Source organism: Protopterus annectens, chromosome 7.part0, assembly GCF_019279795.1.
Source record: "Protopterus annectens isolate FY-2018-M chromosome 7.part0, PAN1.0, whole genome shotgun sequence".
Taxonomy (NCBI): Eukaryota; Metazoa; Chordata; order Ceratodontiformes; family Protopteridae; genus Protopterus; species Protopterus annectens.
In genome coordinates this window covers 806360107-806380854 of record NC_056739.1, presented here as the reverse complement: position 1 = coordinate 806380854, position 20748 = coordinate 806360107, and the positions used below count along the sequence as shown (strand labels likewise).

Sequence of the window (20748 nt, the reverse complement as noted above, 5' to 3'; positions counted from 1 at the left end):
TTAACACTGGGGGAGGGGGGCTGAAAAAGGGTGGAACTGGCTGCTGGAGACTGAGGCACAGGCTAACTAAAAACTCCTATAGGAAGACCCACTAAGAGCCCAAATTTGTCAGTATTACAGCGCTCAAACCTACTTTCTTTTCCTAGAGCAGACTGATATTTTATAAGGTTCGAGGCAGACCGAGTAGCAGTCACTTTAGGCAGACCAGGTTCGGTAGTCACCAGATGGGAGGAAGTTAGGAATAAGAGTCTGTAGAGTTATAAGTTTCTTTTCCTAGAGCAGACTGATATTTTATAAGGTTCGAGGCAGACCGAGTAGCAGTCACTTTAGGCAGACCAGGTTCGGTAGTCACCAGATGGGAGGAAGTTAGGAATAAGAGTCTGTAGAGTTATAAGTTTCTTTTCCTAGAGCAGACTGATATTTTATAAGGTTCGAGGCAGACCGAGTAGCAGTCACTTTAGGCAGACCAGGTTCGGTAGTCACCAGATGGGAGGAAGTTAGGAATAAGAGTCTGTAGAGCTATAAGTTTCTTTTCCTAGAGCAGACTGATATTTTATAAGGTTCGAGGCAGACCGAGTAGCAGTCACTTTAGGCAGACCAGGTTCGGTAGTCACCAGATGGGAGGAAGTTAGGAATAAGAGTCTGTAGAGTTATAAGCAGAGAAGCTCGCCAGGGCAGGAGCTGCAGCAGCCAGGGATATGTACAGGTAGAATTTTGTCTGCAAAATGCAATTACTGGTGCCAGGCATTTTGTAAAGACCCTGGGCGCAGTATATAAGCCAAAGGGCAGTGCAGAGAATTGGTAATGCATTGAGCCAGCTATGAATCTGGGGTATCTTCTGCAAGATTGTCTGATTGGGACATGCAGGTATGCCTCTTTTAGGTCCAAAGTTACTAGCCAAGCCCTCTTGCCCAGCATGGGCAGTAGCTGCTTCAACATCTTGAATTTTGGAACTTTCAGAAATGTATTTAGTATAGATAGGTCCAGAATTGGTCTCCAGGTTTTGTCCTTCCTGGGCACTAGAAAAAGTCTGGAGTAAAATCCTTGCCCCTGCTCTTGTTGTGGTACTTGCTGAATGGCCCTCATGTCCATGAGGGCTGAAATTTGTTTTTGTGCCTCTGCCCACTGATTGTGTGACAGGTCTGGCATGCCCTTTGACCTTGGCAGGGTGTGGAAATGGAACCTGTAGCCTTGGGACACTATGTTCAGAACCCATTTGTCTTGGGTAACCATTTGCCAATTTGATGAAAAAAATGCTAGTTTTCCCCCTAAGGGGGCTGTCAAAAGGAAACTGCTTGGAACTGGAAGAGGAAAGTCACTGGGACTGTTTCCTGTAAGGTTGTGATTTGTCTTCTCCGCTTTTGGAGGTAGGAGCACCCCATTGTTTAGGCCTGTATGAGCCTTGGGGCTGAGATCTGCCTCTAGAATGCCTGTATCTGCCTCTTTGTAGTCTGAGACTGGAAAGGACCAATTTTTAGAAGGCCAGTTCCTGCTAAACCTGGGTGGCTGTACCTGTAAAAAATCCTTGACTGTCTGCATGGATTTTGCTTTATCCTCCATTTTTTTCAACACCTCTTCTGCTTTAGTACCAAACAAAGTATCATGCTGTAATGGTGCATCTAATAATTTTGCTTTAATATGATCAGGCAGATTTTGTTCCTTTAACCAAGCATGCCTTCTAATAACAGAACCTGTAACAGCAGCCCTGCAAGAGGCCTCCAGTGAATCATAACCACATTGCAAAGTATGCTTTCCCACTTGTTCAGCTGCATGCAATAAATCCTGCAATTCCTTGTTCTCAGAACATTCAGTATTTGTCAACATTTTCTGTTTAAGTAGTGACAGTAAATATTGCCGATATTTAAGCATATGAAATTGACAATTTAAAGCTCTTACAGCCAGGGTGGCAGAAGTGTATACTTTTCCCCCCCATCTGTCTACAGCCCTAGAATCCCTATCAGAGGGGACAGGGTTTTTCGCAGTAGCAGCCTTAACCCCCTTGGGACCCTGAGATATAGTTTCTGGGTCAGCAGCGGGGTTTTTATGTAGGAATTTATGAGAATCCGGGACCCTGTAGTATCTGTCTGGCTTAGCAGGTGCAGGGGGGTAAAGAGTCAGGGGATAGTCCGGACTCTGAAAATACATCATCTACAATGTCTAAAACAAGAGGAATGGCAAGGGGTCTATGCTGACGAAGTAGCAGGAAATCTCTGAGCCTTTTCTTAGACTCAGAATAATCTTAGCTCTCCCAGTGGAAATGCTCCCTCATAGTATGCAGTGTTTCCCCAAAGGAATAGTCCCTCAGGAGGAGAGGCTGAAGGAATGGATTCTTCAGCATCAGAATCCTCATAGGGAAGCATGGAAAAATCCTGTTCAGAAGAGGAATCAGAGGAAATAAGATACCTGATCAGAAGAGTTATACTCTGTCTCTTGCCTAGGCCTCTTATCAGGAGGGGGATGGGAGCCCCTGATCAAAGTAATTAGGTCTTTGGCCATTTTGAGCATCTGTTTTTTAGGCAAGGAAGTCTTGAGTAGGAGAATGCTGTACTTGTTTCTTTGTCTTTAGAGCTGCTTTAGTCTTTGTCTTTGAAGCTGAGGATAGCTTACTATATAGTTGTGTAGGTCTGAAGACACCCTCAGAAGCCGATGCCTGCTCAGCGACTCCGGACCCATCTGAGTGTCCAATACCTTGAGTTTCCAGAGGCCCAGTCGGCTCCACGTGGGAGTCGGAAGCAGCCTGTGGCTCTGAGGTAGCGGGTGCCAGGGGCTGCGAAAGCGCCTCACTGAGAACCGGCGACTGGCCTAGAAGAGGCTTTGCCGTCGGTTTTGGACCTCGGATGCCTATCCTTGTCCTTGCATTTTGTCCGCTGTTCCGCCGGCATTATATAATTAAATCTTCGGCCAAAGTAATGAAATGCAAAATTGAACCGACGCTTGATAGTGCATTGGTTGAATCTAGGGCAAAACCGACAGCTAGCAACGTTGTGATCAGGGCCTAGGCAAGGAATACAGTAAGAGTGAAAATCCTTATGAGGTATTTGCTTCCCACAAGAAATACAATTGGTAACTTTTTCTGACATCGGACTGGAGCAAGAAAAAAGTTTCCCCAACGGGGTACTTAGCTTTAATGAAGACTTTGGTTCTGAAATTCAGCTTTGAAAATCTCATGAGTCGGCCGACCGGCACTTGCGAACTGCTTTTGCTTCGGGCACCGCGCGGCAAGAAAAATTTAAGAAAATGGTGTCGGCTGCATCTTTTATACCCCTGGCGCACTGACGTCAGGGAAGAGGCGACAGCAGCCGACGCCGGACCTAAACTTTGCAACTGAGGCCGACTGCGGGTAGCCTGCCAGCAGGATAACCCAAGAGTAATGACTGCAACAGTGAAACATGATGAACATCAGGTCTGGCATGGGTGTCAGACTGAACCCCCTAAGCAGTGCACTCCCCCATCTGCAACTCAATCTCCCAACACAAATATATGTGATACCTAAGCCCTGACAAATGAACTCTACCTCAGAAAAAAAAAGTTAGATCCTCCACAACTTAGGCCTTCTGCACCCATTCAGCCAAGTTCCAGGATAAGTATTCCAGTCCAGAGAACTGCCAATCCCTGACCAGATTACTCAAAATCTCTAGGTTTAGGATGGTCAGTTGCAGGCATAAACCAATCATCCAAGCAAAGGTCATAAAAAGAATATTTCTCCCCTTATGGCTAGTCCTCAGTCAGGACAAAGGACTGTTTCATGCTCAAGCCCTTGCTAGTTGCAGTTGACTAGAAATCCAACATAACTTGAGGTTCAAGCCTGGACCGGACGTCTGAGTGATGGACTTTGTGGCAATACTCTGACTTGTGCCTGTGGGCTGCCAAAAGGGCACTTCAAGTCTCTCATGACTTAACCTAAAGAGGTTCAGGTCTGGATCTGGCCTGAGTACTTGTCCTTGTGACGATGCTTCAATCTCTAACAGGGACCTGCAGATGAGTCCTCCCCCTTTAGTATCTAGCCAAAGAATATGAACTGTTGCCATGTCAACACGGCTAACAACTTTTTGTCTTCAGAGTGATGTAGGCAGGGTGACCCTCTGGCACCTGCAGCAGTCAGGAACACAGTGGTCGAGACAATGCAAGCAATACTAGTGCAGATTCTGACATCTAATAGCAGAGCAATGGAAGCAGTTAGTATGATGTTTAGACAAGCAAAGATAGGACTTTACAGATTACAGCAAGGACTGACACCTAAACTACGCAACAACTAACAAAGAAAACTGTCAAGCTCCTGGGAGAAGTGCAGTTATGTATGCAGAGCCATATGCTACAGTGTGAGCTGGTTACCTGCACATATGTGCCAGGACAGGGGATACTGCTGAAAGTGATGCCAAATTTCATCTGGTTAAGAATTAATACTTGGCCTAGGAACCATCACACAAGGTCCTTGGTGTCAGATGCACAGGTGCATAGGCTTAAACATGTGACTGCCTTCAGGGACAAGCAATTAAAGACATACAGAAGAACAGATAACAGTCTGTAAGGCAGTCCACTCCCTACTGAAATTGACAACTTGAACTAATGGAAATAACCTTGATGAGGCCCCAGCAGTATTACATTTTCAGCCCCACAGGTTACATTCTCTCAGTGACTAAAAATTTACTATTTACAAGCAACGGCCATTTATCACTTCAAGTATTCAACCTAAATCCCTTTTCTAATGGTCTGAATCAGGAGGTCAGCAACCACCTTACACAGAATGAGAAGTGCTCACAGCAACTTAAGTACTTCCTTATTATTAGAAACACTCAGTCTTAGCAGCACAATGTTGCTGTGACAGAAGTTAGCAATGTGTCTGTCTCAAGCAAAAGCTACACAAGACATTGGATTGGTACCCAGCTGCTGTCTGTGACAGAGTTGATATACTAGTCTCTCCTGGTACAAGCCATCATGCAATCACAACAAAAAGGTACCAGTAGGTTGCATTCACAAATAGCAGCTGTACAGAACAGTTTCAGAAGTGATCTGTTGTTCTACCTACTTTGCTTTTATCAGACACAAAAAAAAAATTATTTTAAATAATAATAAAAGCAGTTCATCAGTGTACACCTTGGTAGTGCTGACAATGACTCTTGAAAGCATAGTGTCTACAGCCCCATAGACATGCCATGGAAATGTTAAATAATGAACATGCAATTAAGTTAAAGGGAAACTAATTTTACCGATAGTCTTGTACAGATTTGCTGAGACCAGAACTGTGGCAGCTGTGAACAGCTGAGCAGGAAATGCCAACCTCAAGCGCTGTAAGACGCACAAAGTTCTGCAATGCAGGGTTCCACAAATACTTCACATTCTGCAGGATAAAGTACCATATCTAGTAATTAAGGAAAAATAAAAATATTCAGTGAAAGCTATACCGGCTACACCACTCAAAAAAAAAAAAAAAAAAGAATAAAAGAATCAAGTAAAGAGGCACAAATGTCAAAACGTGGAAGCATTCTCAATACCTTAAGAACTCAAACAGCTGTGAAAAAGTACAGTTTTGTACCTACCATAAATGTAGATGTTCGAGGATCCACATTGCTGCAGTCCCAACACTTGGGGTAGTCCGCTGTCCCAGTCGGCCCGAATACCAAAGTATAAGGCTGACGTCGGTCAAGGCGCATTTGTCTGACATCAGGACGTCAGGGTACAAATGCGCATGACCGACGTCATATCCTCAGTCTTTTCTTGCCCCAGATGTCAGAAGACCCTAAAAAGATAAGGCCAAAACCAAAAAACACCAAACACTCCTGTACCTAATATATATACAATATATACAAATTTACAAAAATAGAACCCCACCCACACAACCACCCCTAAACACAGAGGGGAAGGAGGGAGGGTAAATTGGACTGCAGCAATGTGGATCCTCGAACATCTACATTTATGGTAGGTACAAAACTGTACTATGTTCTTCATCCCACATTGCTGCAGTCCTAACACTTGGGTAGAATCCCAAAGCAGAGGTAAGGGAGGATGGCTAAACTATAATGAAGCAGGAGCTGCCAAAATGCCCTGCAACACAGCAGTGGCAAAACCAGCCCTGGATTTAGAATAGAGAGGAAGGTGGTAATGCTTGGAGAAAGTATGCACTGAACTCCAAGTAGCTGCCTCCAAAATATCCTTAGTTGCCACCCCCCTTAGAAATGCTGTTGAAGTGGCAGTAGCCCTAGTGGAATGAGGCCTAATCCCAGCTGGAATCTCCTTGCCATGATGGGAATAACAGAATGCAATGCAAAACCCAATCCACTTAGATATAGTTTGTTTTGACACAGGCTTGCCCTGAGAACTCAAAGCAAAAGAAACAAACAACTGCTGAGACTGCCTAAAATCCTAGTCCTGCTTAAATAATAACGCAACTGCCTGTGTACATCTAAAGTGTGCAAAATCTTTTCCCCCCTATTTTGGGGATCTGCATAAAAAGTAGGCAAATGAATAGTTTGGTTTAAAGCCACACTAGAAACCACCTTAGGCATAAAGGAAGGATTAGTACGTAATGATACCCTATCCTTATGGAAAATCAAAAAAGGCTCAACCGCCATAAGGGCCTGCAATTCAGAAACCCTTCTTGCAGAAGTAATGGCCAACAAAAAAAGCAGTCTTCCATGACAAGTATTTCAATTCAGCAGTAGCCGCAGGCTCAAAAGGTTGTAGAGTAAGTTTCTCCAACACAAAATTGAGATCCCAAGCAGGAGTAGGAGCTCTACGTGGGGTTCTTATATTCTTTGCCCCTCTAAGAAATTGCTTGAACAAAGGATGAGAAAACAATGGTGGGTCACAATAATAGTGAGCTGAAATTGCTGCAGCATGAATCTTAATGGAAGAGAAAGACAAACCTTTGTCCAATAACTCAGTAAGATATTGAAGAGCCACACTCAAATTAGGCTCAGAAACATCCAAATCCTTTGCTGCACTCCAAAATAAAAATCTCTTCCATTTTTCGGCATACACTTTACGTGTACTAGGTCTTCTGGCTTCCATAATCACATTCAAAACTTGTTGAGGAAGCAGAGACCTGCTGTGGTTCAAAACAGAATATGCCAGGCTGTTAGATGAAGAGAGTGAAGCTTGACATTGAGTAGATGACCGTCCCTCTGAGACAAAAGGTGTGGAATTAAAGGTAAAGGCCATGGAGGCTTCCTTACCAGATTCCTCAGTAATGGGTACCAGTGCTGTCGAGGCCAATCTGGAGCTATCAAAATCATCCTTGGCTTGTCTTGTCTGACCTTTAGGAGTACCTTTGGGAGGAGAGGCAGAGGTGGAAAGGCATACACATGAAGATTTTCCCAACTGAACAAAAGAGCATCCACTTTCCAAGCTGTGTGATGAAACCTTTTCGTGCAAAACTTTGGCAGCTGGTGGTTTAGTGGAGAAGCGAACAGATCTATGTCTGGAGTTCCCCATGACACTGTCAATTTTCGAAATACATGAAGATCCAGTTTCCACTCGTGGGGATCCATGATTTGCCTGCTTAACACATCTGCTAAGGAGTTCTGTGCTCCTGGCAGAAACCTTGCCTGAAGATTTAGCTGCAAACTGAGCGCAGTCTCCCACAAAATCATTGCTTGCCTGCATAGAGGATAAGAATGTGTTCACCCCTGCTTGTTGATGTACCACATGACAGTTGTGTTGTCTGTTAGAATCAACACCTGCCCTGGAAGAAGTAACTCCTTGAAAGCCATTAATGCAAACTGGACTGCTAACATCTCCTTCATGTTGATATGTAGATGCTGTAGTCTGGCAGGCCACTTGTCTTGTATCCACTTTCCATTCAGATGAGCTCCCCAAGCTATGTCTGAGGCATCTGTCGTTAGAATCTGACTCGCCTCTGGCCAGGTCACAGAGAGTCCCTTGTTTAGGTGACATTCCTGAGCCCACCACAAAAATTCCTTTTGAATGCAAGGTATTATTGGAATGACAGTGTCCAAATCCTGGCAGTGCTGTGTCCATACATTTTTAGATACCATTGCAGCTTCCTCATATGCAGTTTGGCATTGGGAAGCACCAGAATACAAGATGCCATGAACCCTAAGGCTTGAAGGACTGTCCTTGCAGTCAGCCCGGACTGAAGAGATAGTTGATGAAAGTAAAGGGAAAGATTCTTTTGTTTGTCCGGGGTTAAAAAGGCCATCTGGGCTGCTGTATTCAGTCTCACACCCAGAAAGCACATGTCTTGAGAGGGTACTAGACTGGACTTTATTTCGTTCACAGAATACCCCAGGCATCTTAGCACTGCTATCACATATTCCAGATGCTGAAGAAGCTCGTCCTTTTCTTGAGCCAGAATCAGACAGTCGTCCAAGTAAGGATAGATTTGTATTCCTTTTAGCCTAAAGAAAGCTATGACTGGAGCCAGAACTTTTGTGAATACTCTGGGCGCAGTAGATAAGCCAAAGGGCAATGCAGAGAACTGATGATGGGAATTCCCAGCTCGGAAACGCAGATACTTCCTGCAACTGAGTCTGATAGGCACATGAAGGTAAGCCTCCTTGAGATCTAAAGTTACCATCCAGTGATCTTTGCCCAGCAGAGGTAAAAGCTGTTGTAACGTTAACATTTTGAACTTGGGAATGTCCAGGTAAGTGTTGAGGATAGACAAATCCAAAATTGGTCTCCACGTGTTCCCCTTTTTTGGTACTAGGAACAGGCGAGAATAAAATCCTAGGCCCCTTTCTGGCACAGGAACCGGCTGAATGGCCCCTATCTGGAGTAACAGAGAAATTTGCTTGTGAGCCTCTTTTCTTTGTATAGGAGGAATGTCTGGCATGCCTTTGAAAGGAGGCAAGGTATGGAAATAAAACCTGTAACCGTGGTGAACGATATCCAATACCCATCTGTCTTGGGTAATAACACTCCAATTTTCTTTGAAAAGAGCCAACCTTCCTCCCAAAGGTGCTGCCAGACGAGAAGGCTCTGGCAGCTGAAAAGGCAGGTCATTGGGTCTGCTTACGAAAGGACTGACCCCTGCCCTCACCAGAAGACTGGGCAGGTGAACTCCCTGTTCTAGGCCTAAAAGAACCTTGAGCTCTGCCCCTACCACGTCTAGATCTACCCCTAGACTGAGAATCATAAGAAGGATATGTCCACCCCTTAGTAGGCCAATTTCTACTAAACTTCGGAGGCTGAACCTGCAAAAATCTTTAACAGTCTGCATAGACTTAGCCTTGTCCTCCATTTTCTTTAAAACTGCTTCCACAGGCGAACCAAATAACACATCAGATTGTAAAGGAGCATCTAAAATCCTTGCCTTTACATGCTCAGCTAAATTCTGATCCCTCAGCCAGGCGTGCCTGCGAAGAACAGAACCAGTGGCTGCCACCCTCGAAGAGGCCTGTACAGCATCAAAACCACATTGCAAGGAATGCTTACCCACCTGTTCAGAAACATGAACTAAATCCTGCAACTCTTTACACTCAATACCTTCCGCCAGAGCATCTACCTTAGACTTCAATTGTGTAAGGAGATAATTTTGGTATTTCAACATGTGAAACTGGCAATTCAAAGCCCTCATGGTTAAAGTGGAAGAAGTATACACCTTCTTTCCCCATCTATCCAAAGCCCTAGCCTCTTTATCAGAAGGAACAGGATTTTTAACAACAGAAGCCTTAACACCTTTAGGGCCCTGAGAAACAGTTTCTGGGTCTGCCCTAGGACTCTTAAAAGATACTTATGAGCTTCAGGCACCCTATAATACCTATCCGGTTTAACTGGGGCAGGAGGCAAAGAATCAGGGTTCAGGGAAGCCTCTGCAAAAACATCTTCTACCACATCCAGAACAGGAGGTATAGCCAAAGGCCTATGCTGGGGTAGAAACAAAAATTCCCTAAGCCTTTTCCTGGAATCAGAGAAATCTTGACCCTCCCATTTAAAATGCTCCCTCATGGAATGAAGAGTCTCTGAAAAAGAAAAATCCTCAGGAGGAGAAGCCGAAGGAGTAGAATCATCTACATCAGAATCAGAATAAGGAGGATATGACGTCCAGTTAAATACTGAGGCAAGAAAAAACCAAAATATTCCCCAACGGGGTACTTAGCCAACTTTGATTCGGTCTGAAACTCCGACTTCAGAAAATTTCAGAACGCCAACCTGCACTCGCAATACTGCTTCTGCATCGGACCATGCGGCAAAAAAGACTGAGGATATGACGTCGGTCATGCGCATTTGTACCCTGACGTCCTGATGTCAGACAAATGCGCCTTGACCGACGTCAGCCTTATACTTCGGTATTCGGGCCGACTGGGACAGCGGACTACCCCAAGTGTTAGGACTGCAGCAATGTGGGATGAAGAACATCACAGCACACACGCAGTATTAAAGCCATTAGCACAGCAACACATGCATTGGTGTATGAGGCATGGCAAAACAAGATTTGGTTACACAAAGAAAAAGACAGGAGTCATGGCACAATAAGTCCAAGAAGGATTAACTATCAGATGTGAGGTACATGCCTGTTACACAGATAAGAACAAAATCAACCACTCTTGTACCCTACAAGTAATCAAGCAAACAACCTGAACTTTAGATAGATCATAAATGAAAGAAGACTACAGCACAACAATGTATACCTTGGACTATACAGAGCTGTTATTTCCAAAAGTACCCTGCTGGCACACCCACAAACCAGCACCATGGTGTACAGCAACAAAGCCCTAACTATTGCTCACAGGACCTTGGTTGGAACAGCTTGGGGGGGGGGGGGTCTGTAGCAGTGTCAGGAAGAGATGGGCATGCCCATCCCAGAGGGAAAGGCATTTGTCTAGTTCACGGAGGGAGGCATGATCCACAGAGGGGAGTAGGAGAAGGGAGGGGACACCAAGGGGAAGGTCATAAATGAAAAAATTCCCCACGTGGAAGAGGTCAATGGCACATCCCCCAACTTCTTCCATACCAGCCCCAACCTTAGAAGAGAGATGGACTTAGGGCAGTATGAGAGGCTGGCATACATGGAGATGGAGGAAGCAGGAAGCACTGGTAGGAAATAAAACGATGCAGAAGAGGAAGAAAAATAACACGCACACACAGCTTGCCATGAGCTCAACGTTGACCTAGTAACCTGAGGAATTTAAGCAAGAGAAGAAAAAAACTCTCAGCAACAGCCAGTGAATAGTACACACCAGTCTCCAACTCTCCACCCATCTGGTGAGTATAAAAAATGCAGCATAAAGAAAACCATCTTCTTGGCCAGCAGTTTAACTTACTGGGTTAGGGATATATACTGCTCACGAGCTCTGTCTTGCACACATGGGCCTGACTGCCTCAATTTTCCTACTGTGTGAATGTTAAGAAAATAATTTAAGCACTTACATTGCTCAGCCGGGAAAAAAAGGTATCTGAGGTTACTGGACCTACTGCTTAAAGGGAAAAAAACAGTAAATCTATCATGGCAGAAGAAGCTAAAGGGGTACCAAAAAGCTAAAGGCTCGGAAGAGTAAGACCTGAAGTACAAATGCAAAAGGATGCACAACTCAGTCAAGCCAATAATGTCTAGTGGTTTTCTATCTCAGTGGTGTACAGGGAGAAAGTTCAGACTACAACACAGATGACACAAGTTAGACTGGAGGTGCTGGAAGAACCAGAGTTGGGGGATGGCAGTAAAAAGCTGCTGCTGGCTCACCCACCTCAGGGGTAAGACACAATTAAAAAAACACAAAGGGGAGGAAGTGCAGATTAATCTAAAGGGATATCGGATTCTTATGAAAGACCAGAAAAGTTGCCTACATAACAACAAAGAGATTCAGTCTGCCAGCAAAAGTGATGGCAGCCCCCACCCCCACCCAAAAAAGTGCTTTTTTCTAAGATATGAACTTTGCCACCAAACCAGAAAGTACAAATGACAGACAAGCTTGCTCCTCTGCAAACTTCAAACCCCCATGTTATTCAAAAGTCACTAAAGATATGCAGCTCTTTCAATAGACTGCATGACTAGCTGGTTTCTACACACAATACTATATTCTACAAGGTCATGACGAGCAAAAATAGCTGATACATACGCATTGGCACTTGATACCCAAGGACCAACTCATACAGGTGTCTTGGTAGGTCAAGATGACCTGCAAAATGAGTAAACAAACAGAGAAGACATAGGTAACATTAAACCCAAATAGAGAACTTCTTCAATATATGTCTGCAATGTGGAAGGTATCTCTACAGCTTCAATCCCTGACACACAAGCCAGAAGGTCTAGCAGGATGAAAAGGTCTACAAACAGCAGCCAGACCCTACAGCATAGCCATCTGTGACCTTCCTACCATAAGGAATCCCAACAGAGTAGAACCAAGAAATTATTTTGTGCCATAACAGATCTGACGACTTGAAACTATACTGTTCTAAACCACCAAGGGGGTCACAAGGTTAAATTCAGCCTGTCCTAAACTGCCAGGCATGGGCACCTGAAGATGGTAACCAGAATTCAGACAGTTGGGTCAACAGCATCATCCTACTGGGCAATTTAACAACAAATGGTGGGGAACAAGGAAATGTGAATCTTTAATGCCTTCTCTGATGTACAGGTAAGCTCCCTGTCCTTGGGGCTTGTTTGGGCTTGAATGAAGACAATGCAGAATGGGATGAAGAGTAGTTAGAGAGGTCTTCCACAGTGAAGGCCTGCTTCCACTTGAAGAGATCATCACCCACATAATGGAAGTCTGGGAATGGGGCATTTGGGGAAGGCATGTCTAAGCTCTTCTTTATGGGAGGACAGCCCAAGAAAAGGCATCCTAGGCAGGCATGTGCCGGAAACTGCAGCCTGATTAAAAGACTTACTGCAGACAAAACTGCAACAGACTACATGGAAGTCCACTAGAGAAGCTGTGGATGGAAGTCTGGCCACTCTCTATTAAAGTTTTAACTCAAGCAGCAATAAAACTTTTTCTAGTGTTTGAAGAAGAACTGAAATCTAGGAAGGTAAGATTTAAGAGTCGTGGGATCTAAACCCAGACAGTACTCATTTACTAAAATCTTTATCCTCTAACTTAACTTGATTATATATTTTGTAACATTGAACAAATTGACATATCACTAAAATTATTAGTTATGTATTTACCATAACGTGGTATCTGTGTTATCCTCTTCTCATTCTGCTTCACATTTGGGTCTCAGATCCAGCTCGGCCACCTCCCACAGACTTAGCTTCAAGGCTCAAACTCCTCCCCACCCATAATCCTCTATGGCTAGCCCAATCTCCCTCAGATCGAGTTTGCTGCCCCCAAAAAATCAAAAAGAGAAGAAAGAGAACCAGAAGCTCAAACTGGAAACAAGGTTCCAACAGAGGCTAACCAGATCCTCTAGGACCACAGATAAATAGGAGGGGGATGGTTGGTCTGGAAGGTGAAGCAGAATGAGAAGAGGACAACACAGGTACAAAGTTATGGTAAGTACATAACTAATAAATCAGATGTTGTCCTTCTCATTCTGCTTCACTGCTAGGTCAGAGTCCCCAGCTACATAATTTCTTGGGCGGCCTCAAGGAAGGATATGCCGGAGCACCGATGAACCAAAGAATGTCCTGCTCCTGGACATGACATCTAATTTACAGTGAGGCACAAAGGTATGGTAAATAGACAAAGTGGCTGCAGCACAAATGTTATCAATGGAGATAATACTAGAAGAAAAACCAGCTGAAGCAGCAATGGCCCTCTTCAAATGAGCTTTTGGAGGACCAGGCAACTGCCAGCCATTCTTTTCATAAACAAAGGAAATACAGCTAGTAATCCACTTTGCAAATGTCACTTTTAAAATGGCTTGACTTTTATGATTAGGAGAAAAATAGACAAATATCTGCTCTGACATTCTGAACTGCTTTATTCTATGGAGGCAGAACCTAAGCCGCCTATGAACATCTATGATATGCAAAAGGTATTCCCCTAAATTACAATAATTAGGAAAAAGCACTGGCAATTGAATGCATTGGTTGATATTGACAGAGGTAGCCACCTTCAGCATGAACGAAGAATTAGTACGAAGAGAAACCCTGTCCTTATGAAAAATGATGTAGGGATGGTTGGAAGAGTCTCCTTGCAACTCGAATACTCTCTTTACTGACGTGATGGCAAGAAAAGTGGATTTCCATAACAAAACCTTCAAGTCACAATCCTTAGCCGGTTCAAAAGGACTCAGGGTCAAGGCTTGCAGAAACAGACTGAGATCCCATGGAGGAGTAGGATCCCTGACAGGAGGCCTCAAAAGAAAAACACCTTTCATGAAGGCTTTACATGACTTAGTAGACGCAAACCATCCTGAAAATAATCCTAAATGGAAATTGGAAATAGCCACTAGCTGAAGCTTAATGGTAGCAAAACTAGAACTTTGCTTATATAAAGATTCCAAAAAAGACAGAATAGCAGGAATCATAGCTGAAAAGGGATCAATGTGATTGCCTACTGTCCAAATGGAAAACCTTTTCCACTTACTCTTGTACACCTTCTTTGTAGATGTCTTCCGAGAAGCCAGAAGAATATCTTTGACCGGAGGGGGAAACCTGGGACCTCTAGAAATCACAGGAACTGGAGAAACCATGCGGTTAACGAGATCAGAACTTTAGAGTGGAGAGATCGGGGTGGCGTCCTAATGTTGGGTGATAAAGGAAGTCTGGTTTGGGTTCCAGCATCCATGGAGGATGTTTGAGGTGAGACCAGAGGAAGGAGAACCACACCTGATGAGGCCAAAAGGGGGCAATGAGGATCACCGTACACTTCAACTGTTTGGCTTTCTGAAGAAACTGAGGAATCAAAGGAAGATGGGGATAGGCATACAGGGGTCCCGGAGGCCTATCGTGGACCAGAGCAACCCTCGGGGAATTTCCAGAAGGGGGAATCAGAGGGAAGAAACTGCTGCATTTGTTGTTTTATGGGGATGCAAATAGGTCACAGCAGAGTAGACTCCAATGGTTGAATATCTTGTTTGCCACAGACTGACTGTGGGACGGCTCGTGATGCATTAGAAAAGACCAGCTGAGCCCATCTACTAACACGTTGGACTTCCCCGCTACATGTGTTGCAAGAAAGCGGTTTGAAGACATCGCCATTCCCAGACTTTCAAGGCCTCTCTGCAAAGATGGTACAATTGGGTTCCACCTTGCTTATTGATGTACCAGACTACTGGCATGTCGGTACGAACAGCAATAATTCCAGGAGGGAGGTGTCCTGAAAGGCTTGCAACAACAACAGGTCAGAGCTCATCTCCAAGAAGCTGATATGCAGGCTGGTTTCTGAGTCCATGTGCCTTGGACCATCTTCCCCTGGAAATGCCCCCCTCCGACCCTAGATGGGAAGCATCCGTGATCACAGTGGCTGAGGGTAAGGGGAGGGAGAAAGGTCTGCCGATTGTCAGGATCTAACAATTAAAATAAAAAAGGGACTCCGATAAAGGACTGGTACTAATACAAACTCGTATACAAATAAAACAAAAAAGTGCCAGACCAACACAGGTAGACAAAAATAAATTTATTCAGAATAAAAGTAAGCGCTTTCAAGATAGATCGCTTCATCAGACTCACCTGTGAAATGCAAACTCTTTGTAAATAGTGAAACACACACGAGTAAAATGAGTACAAACAATTAAAAATCAATTAACTCCAATTAGGACTATATTAACCCACACTTCTTAGAGACAATCTTCATAAATGCAGTATGCCTACTAAAAGTCAATCACAGAAATATAAGTGAATATAAAAAATACATATATATATATATATATATATATATATATATATATATATATATATATATATACATACACACAGTTATATAAGGAAAAATGTAAATCTTAAAATATAAAAACTTCACAAGTGCATTCTGACTGTTTAAAATCTATTAAAAATTATGTCCATTCTGAATTAATGTTTCAAGGCACGTGCTTTAAGGAAAGGTTTTAGTGAAAGAACCCCATTCAAACCAGGGACTCTGTCTGTGTTAAGGAGGAGTATTTTGAGGTGAAACAGACATTTGTTCCCATGATCTATGGTTTGCCCAAAGTACATAAAAATGCTGAATGTCCAACCATGTGTCCAATAGTATCTGGGAAAAGCTGGGTGACGGAACCACTTTCTATTTATGTGGAAACATTTGCACCCTTTACTGGAAGGGTGTGGCACAGTCCTCACAGATACTAAATCTTTTTTACAAAAGTTATATGTCGGCACTTCTAATTTAAATAATGTTTACTGTCTGGTAACCATGGACATTGAGTCCCTTTTTACAGTGATTCCCACTGCATGGGGGGTTGACAGCATCAGGAACTTCTTGAATATTAATCACTCTTTTACAAATGAGAAGACTGATTTATTATGTGCCCTATTAGAGCGGGTCTTAGAAAATCATGTCTTTGTGTATGAGCGAGTTTTTATGTACAAAAGGTTGGTGTAGCCATGAGCACAGCCTGCGCAAATAGCTATGCCAACTTTGTGTTAATACAATGGGAGAGGGACGCATTGTTGCAAGCTAATGAATTTTGTGGACACATAGCATGGTATACACGTTTTGTGGACTACATTTTTCTCCTATGGAAAGGACTGATAGAGACACTAGAGAGGATCATAGAATATTTACATCATTCCACAGATTTAAGATTTACATATAAATATTCCAAGGAAAAGAGAGTTTCTAGATGCCATGGTTAGAAAAACAAAGTTAACTCACTTGGGAACTAGCATGTATAGGAAACCAGTTTGTAGGAATAATCTACTACACAAAAACAGCATGCATCCTGGACATATTTCAAAAAATGTAATTAAAGGACAGCTGTACAGAGTAATGCGAGTGCACAATAATGATGGACAACTGAAACTAGCGATTGCATCTTTGAGAGAAGAATTTTTAAATAGAGGTTATTGTAAAAAAGAGCTAGACAGCTGCATTACAGATGCATGGAAAGAAAGAGAAGGGAAATGCAGACCCTATTATGCTGAGGCAGTAGTTGGAGAAGAATGCATGGTAGAGAAGGTTGGAGGGACCCTTAGGTTCCCTCTAACATATTCCAGTGATGTAACTAGGTTTTGCGACATTATAAAAAACAACTGGAATATTTTGAATACCACTGATGAACTGAAAACACCACACTTCTCTTTCAAAAATAACAACTCATTGAAAAGACATATTTGCTATAACTCATCCAATTTGAATGAGAGATTGGGATCAGACAGGATGGCAACTTACAGATATAGGAATTGTGCAACATGTATATATATTCACAAAGGAGCCAATTACATATATCTCCACATTACGTTTAAGATAGAAACAGATTTCTATGCAGACTGCAGGACTAGTAATATTGTCTACTTTAGCTATTGCCTAAACTGCCATGCCTTTTATATAGGTAAAAATAATAGGCAACTGAGAGAGAATTTTAGAACATTACAGAGACATTAGGAATGGCAATGACAACAATGCTTTAGCCCTACATGTTATGGAGCATGGTACAGAACATAGTTTTAGGTTTCTGGTACTAGAGGTAATAGTTGAAGGGATAAGAGGATGAGATATTAAAAACCAGACAGAATTAGCAGAACAAAAGTGGATTCTCCTCCTTAACACAGACAGAGCCCTTGGATTGAATGGGGTTCTTTCACTAAAACCTTTCCTTAAAGCACATGCCTTGAAACATTAATTCAGACTGGACATTATTTTTAATAGATTTTAAACAGTAAGAATGCACTTATGAAGTTTTTATATTTTAGAATTTACATTTTTCCATGCATAACTGTGTACATATGTATTTTTTATGCCATGGCGGTGCAGAGGTTAGTGGTGTCGCCTCACGGCAAAGAGGTTGTCCCGTTCGATTCTCGGCTAGAGCGCCTTCTGTGTGGAGTCTGCCTGTCCTCCCCACAGTCGAGTGACGTTAAAGACATGCAGGTAGGTGCAAGTGTGAATGGGCATGCCTTTGTTTAAGGTTGGGCGTCGAGCAACCGTAAAATCCACTGCCAATCATCAGCAGACTGGAGTTTCACTGTGACGACCCCAAACCAGGAAAAACTGAAAGACTTAAATGTATTTTTTATATTCACCTATATTTCTGTGAATTGACTTTGAATAGGCATACTGCATTTATGAAGATTGTCTCTTTAAGAAGCGTTGGTTAATATAGTCTTAATTGGACTTAATTGATTTTTAATTGTTTGCACTCATTTTACTTGTGTGTGTTTCACTATTTAAAAAGAGTTTGCATTTCACAGAGTGAGTATGATGAAGCGACATGAACTACTGTGAAAGCGCTTACTTTTATTCTGAATAAATTTCTTTTTGTCTAGCTGTGTTGGTCTGGCACTTTTTTGTTTTATTTATGATTGTCAGGATCTGCCTGAATCCACCACCACAGATGGGACCTGCAAATGTTTGTCAGTCTGACAGCAGCAGATAGGGTTGATGTACAACGGACCACTGAACAGACAGTGTCCATTGGAGAATGTGCATATAGTACCGGGCAAGCAGAATCAAAAGTATAGCAGCTGCCATAAATTCCAGTGCTCGTTAAATCAACCTGGCTAGAGGAGGTGGAAGATTCAGAATGGCTTGGACTTGAGATTTCAAAGTGTCGCTACAATGTTGTAAGAAGGCAGCAATTTGAGAGTAGTGTTAGTTGTACTTCAATGAATTCCAAGGTCTGAACTGGCATTGGTTGTGACTTGTGCAAAATTATAGTAATGCCTAGAAGGTGAGACAGCTGGTAAAGAATTTCTGGCCTGACAAAGCTGATGCTGAGAGGGGGCAGTCAGGAGCCAATTGTCCAAATACAGGAATACCTGAAATCCTTGCAGTTGGAGATGAGCTACAACCACTGCCATACACTTGGTAAACTCCTGGGGGGCTGTGGTGAGGCCAAAGGGCAGGGCTCAAAATTGAACGTGATTGGCTCCCAGGTGGAAGCACAGATGACTTCTGGAGCACCTGATTATTTTTATGTGAAACTACGTGTCCCTGAAGTCCACCAAGCACATCCAGTCGTCCTTTCTCAGGGACAGGAGCACGGACTGAATAGTCACCATCTGGAACTTGGTCGTCTTCATATACAAATTCAGACTGCTTAAGTCCAGAATGGACCATAAGTCTCCTGTCTTCTTTGGCGATAAAAAGAAATGAGAGTGAGCTTCGGACCCTTTCTGATCGGATGGGACCTCTTGGATGAGTGTTTTCTGCAGCAACATGGCAATTTCAGTAGCTGCCAGATCCCTCTGACTGGGTGAAATGTCAGGGAGTGTTTTCCATACATTTGGAGGAAGAAGGGAAGAAGGAATGTAGTAGCCTCTGGATATAATTTTTCGCACCCAAGCGTTTATAGTGACCTGGGCCCAGGCGCTTGAGAACTAAGAAAAACGACCCCCCACCACCTCCAGAGTAGGATAGTCAGGCAGCTCTGAAAAGGCTTCTTGGGAAAGGATTCCCTAGAGCCCAGGTTCTGTGGGCCCCTCTGCTTCTAGGGTGGCATCTCCCATTACAGTCTCCTCCTCTGCCTCTGGAGGAGAACTCACTGCTTTGGTCAGGAAAAGAGCCTTGCGAATTATGGAACCAAGTTTTCTTAGCCCCTTTGATTCCTAGAGTAGGTTCATTGAGGGGTAGAAAACTTAATCCCCACAGTAGCCAAGGTCTTACCTTCGTGCTCGCTGCGGGTTACGGTGTCCTTAAAAGAACAGAGAGGAATCATTGAAGGGGACACTGACAAACAACACATTAAAGGGCTTCATGAAATCACACAAACTCATCCAACCATGGTGACTCATCTCTATGCCGGTGCCAGCTGCTCTAGAAGAGCCCTCCACTGAGTGGGAAATTAGTCTCATGGAGGAGTTGGCTATAGAAGAGAGTAACTAGCTTACAGAAAGTTTTATTAAACTCCCCCATAGGCGTAGACTCTGCCAGAAAATCAGAGAGCTCCTTGATCAAGTCTCTCTGAAGGTGAGTAAAATGTGCCAAATAACTGAGTGCCCTCGGCAGAAAATTGTCTAAGGCATAAGCGTGCTTCCTGAAGCTGTCCCTCACTCTAGACTCCTTGTTCAGTGGATGGACAGTGGAGCTCTGCTGGGTGAGCTCCTTCCGGACAGCAGCTGCCACCACCATAGCATCAACCAGGATACCCTTACTCTAAAAAGTATGATCCTCTGGGAGTGAAAGAATTTTATCTGGACTTTTAGAAAAGTACAGTTGTGTACACTTACCATAAATGTAGATGTGAGAGTGTATTCACTGTTGCAGTCATCACCTGTGGGGTTATCCCTGCTGTGGTAGCCCTCGGCTGGCTTGAATACTAGAGTCAAGGTTTTTCTGCGTCAGCTCCTGTCGCTTGTTGACTGACGTCAGGTCGTCAGTGCTATAAAGCAAGGCAGCTAATGCCATTACATCAGTATTTTTTGCTTGAACCAGTCAGAAGTCCAAGGAAATATGGTAAAGTGGTTCTGGTGGCTAAAAACCACCATAAGAAGCTTATGTCTCCCTAAGGAAAGAGGATATAAGGGGGAAGGTTGGAGCGAAACCAGGACTGCAACAGTGAATACACTCAAACATCTACATTTATGGTAAGTGTACACACAACTGTACTATGTTCTTCGTGTTTAGAGACCTAGGCATGGGTAAGCATGCTCTGCAGAACTGCAGAGGCAAACCCTGCCCTAGTCTTAGAGAAAAGAGGTAGGTGGCAATATTTAGTAAAGGTATGGAAAGAGGTCCAGCTGGCAGCTTCCAAGCGCTTGAGGAATGTTGTGGAAGTGGAGGCTGCCCTAGTGAAATGGGTAAA

General features: G+C 43.4%; 1 protein-coding gene across 1 annotated transcript in view; it reads right to left on the bottom strand.

Annotated features, from left to right (window-relative positions):
* LOC122806703 (polyamine-transporting ATPase 13A3-like) overlaps positions 1–20748 on the bottom strand; it is a gene marked incomplete in the record, with an annotated part of 1429840 nt that overhangs the window by 859251 nt on the left and 549841 nt on the right. Inside the window, 1 exon segment of the mRNA XM_044077342.1 lies at positions 5208–5359. Coding sequence (XP_043933277.1) covers positions 5208–5359 — 152 coding nt within the window.